This window comes from Sphaeroforma arctica, assembly GCF_001186125.1.
Source record: "Sphaeroforma arctica JP610 unplaced genomic scaffold supercont1.3448, whole genome shotgun sequence".
Classification (NCBI taxonomy): domain Eukaryota; class Ichthyosporea; order Ichthyophonida; genus Sphaeroforma; species Sphaeroforma arctica.
Window position 1 is genome coordinate 1 of NW_014037110.1, and position 3,446 is coordinate 3,446.

Consider the following 3,446-nt stretch of genomic DNA (forward strand, 5'->3'; position numbering starts at 1 on the left):
TTCAATATTATACTTTCTGTATCACTACATATTGCCGGGAGTCTGTACATGTTCATCAACGTAAGATTCCTTGTACATTCGTTCTGATTTGTTTAAATTCATTAAATTATTAAATGTGAAATCACGATTTGTGTGCGTTGTAAATCCTGACGACAGTGTCAAAGTGTTTACTATATATAAATATACCATATGTATCGTTCATGACATAACGCACATCAAACACAGTGGGGGTAATTTGTAGTAGCTGAGCCGGTTCGTCCGTATTGATAAGTTTCCAACAAAGTAATACGGTGCACCTAAATCAGAGTCGATCACCCCTTTGCTCGAATGAAAAGGGTATCACTTGGCATCGTTCCGGAGATATCTAGACCAAGTCCAACTACCTAAGGTTGGTGGTACCATCAGGGTTTACTAAGGTCGGTAGTATTTTCAGGGTTTACTAAGGTCGGTAGTACCATCAGGGTTTATTAAGGACGGTAGTATCATCAGGGTAGTCATATGCAGCGAATGTTTCAATCAGAGTATTGAACGGCACGCAACGTATGTAACATGTCACACACATTCATGCCTTCTCACACGCACGAGGCTACGCCGAGCGTTTCATACCATTGTATCTCACGTAGTGGAATATATCTACATCCCCATTGCCCTGGACACACACTCTTTGGCTCAATTTACAGTCCAGAAAAACACGCATATGCACTCGCGCGGGTTTCTTTACTGCGCCATCGGCCGCCTCAGTACAAAGGAGGTCATGCTCTCCGCCACCATTCTATCCTCGATGTCAAAGTATGTCACGTGACACTTGCGGAGTTCGTGACTCACACGAAAGTTGAGTGTATCCAATGGGAATGTTCAGTTGGCACTTGTGGAGTTCGTGACTCACACGAAAGTTGAGTGTATCCCATGAGAATGTTCAGTGTATTTGCGGTGTCAAAGTATGTCACATGACACTTGCGGAGTTCGTGACTCACACGAAGGTTGAGTGTGTCCCATGGGAATACTCAGTGTGTTCAGTGCGAGTTATGACGCCTACTATATCTGAAAAATGTGGCAGTATGCGGAAGTATGCGATGATTTGCGTTTTTGGTTATTGTGACACGTGTCGAAGTGTGTCAGGTGGGGGTGTGTAGTGTATTTGCGGTGTCAAGTATGTCGATGAGTGCCTGTAATCGTTTACTGAAAGAATACCAGAGGGAGTATAACTATGGCTATAGTGACCGTGAGGTTTAACACGTATATATAGTACAAGTAATCTGTCGGCTACTTCATAAGATTTTCCTCCCATCTCTCACACATATATTCTTCGCCCCAATGCCCGCACAGCTATGGCAGTAATATCACCGTAATCACAGACAACCGAGGAATCGATACTATCGTAGAAGCCGGCCAGCAACATCTGTTCCACAGGTAGAGTACTAAGTGGATCATAGCAATTTCGACTGGCGATTGTGTTTGTCTGCGGATTCGGAGCGATTACAGGGTTTTAGGGTTTTAGGGGCTTAGATTAAAAGTGCGTGTGAGATGAAGGACTACTTTCAAATTCAAATGTTCGTGTTGGCCAATCCAATCGCTCACGGCCCATGACAGGGCCTTTTCCATGCGAGAATGGCATGCGCAATGCAGGCTCAGTAGAGTCCTGGACATACACCGTCCTAGTCCACAAGCTGAGTGCTCGGTCAGGGTTTAGGGTTTAGAGTTTAGGGTTTATTGCTTGAAATACCAATGTGTTCATTGTGTCCATATCGCTCATATTCTTCTGTAACCAGAATGCTGAATGTCGATGAATACGTTTCGGAGGTCGACGAGGTAACACCTGGGACTGGATCGCGAATCGCAAAGGTAGGGAGCGGTATATGGCAGAGTTCGATATATGAGGGGTGTTTCTCTATGACAGATATACGAGGGGGTATCTCCACGTGTACGGGGTCTAAGGATTAGTGTTTTTATTTAGCATATAGAGCGTGGGAAGTGTATCCCTCTAGATATCAATCAGTAGCTGTGATAGTGTTTTAAGATTGGTCTGACATAACTCGGCATACGAAATGCGTGAGACTTCGGAGCGGGAACTTCTCTCCCGACCGCACATTCTGTTTGTGGTAGATACTAAGCGAGCTGGCGCAGTTAATCTCTTTGCCGTAGTCTGATAGTTGCCTGTGGGGACTGTAGTTGATAGTCTTCATGGGCTTGTGTCGTATCGATCCCAGTCCGCAGTTACTGTACTGCGTACGGTAATTCAACTACCAACTGCCCTGTCCATGATGGATCGCTTGATGGTGGTACAAATATCATGAGCGTTGATCGTGTAAGGTATTAACTGTGGTATTGAAATTCGTATAAAATAGTCACAGTGGTATTATTGGTTGATGGTCCTGAAGGGCAATGTGGTCTATGAAAGCAGGCCTATACATAATCTCAGCTTTAAGCCCATGTTGACCGTACGTATCTTCAATCTCACAGATCAACGGAATCATCAACACTCCTTACGACGAAACGCTGTTCTTGGACGTAGATACCGAGGTATGCTACATGTTTCCATAGTAGTACGTTCGTGTGCCTTTTAGCTTAGATCGGATATCATATATATTATGTGCGAGATATGCATGTTTCCATAGTAGTACATTCGTGTGCACTTTAGCTTAGATTGTATATTTTTTACAATACGTGCAAGATGTGTCCGTTTTCATAGTAGTACGTTCGTGTGCACTTTAGCTTAGATAGGATATTTTTTACAATACGTGCAAGATGTGTCCGTTTCCATAGTAGTACGTTCGTGTGTACTTTGGCTTAGATTACATATTTTATACAATATGTGCGAGATATGTCCGTTTCCATAGTAGTACGTTCGTGTGTACTTTGGCCTAGATAGCAAATTTTATACAATATGTGCGAGATATGTCCGTTTCCATAGTTGTACGTTTGTGTTCACTTTAGCTTACATAGGATATTTTATACAATATGTGCGACCTATGCATGTTTTCATAGTAGTACGTTCGTGTGTACTTTAGCTTGTTTATCTTAGATAGGATATTTTACATATGTCTGAAATATACATGTTTCATAATAGTATGTTCGTGACATGTGCGGGGTGGGCATGTTTTTATAGTAGTACGTTCGTGTGTACTTTAGCTTAATTATCTTGAAGCATTTTTTTGTTCCAAATCTGTGTGAAAGATTTTGGATGCGTTCGATGTGTGGCAAGTTCCGCGCGGAGCTACGAGCATCCTATGTGCGTGACGGCAACCCCGGCATGTTGAATAGATTACAATTACATCAATCATATCTTATACGGATCATTTGTGATATACTTCTCGATGGCCTGGAAAACACTCGTGCAGATACACTGCACTTCTCACCCCCCCCCAAAATGGGATGTGATATTATAGACACGCCATGGTGATCAAACTCCAACCGAGCTCTCATGTGTGCGATAGTCTCGTTGGTAG

General features: G+C 43.0%; 1 protein-coding gene across 1 annotated transcript; it reads left to right on the forward strand.

Annotated features, from left to right (window-relative positions):
* Nucleotides 1-697: 697 nt before the first annotated feature.
* On the forward strand, nt 698-2,541 carry SARC_13573 (hypothetical protein; the record flags this gene model as incomplete). The annotated part of the gene is made up of 4 exons (XM_014292297.1): nt 698-789; nt 1,327-1,410; nt 1,770-1,842; nt 2,461-2,541. The coding sequence occupies 4 exons, from the start codon at nt 698-700 to the stop codon at nt 2,539-2,541; spliced, it is 330 nt and encodes a 109-aa protein (XP_014147772.1).
* Nucleotides 2,542-3,446: the final 905 nt, after the last annotated feature.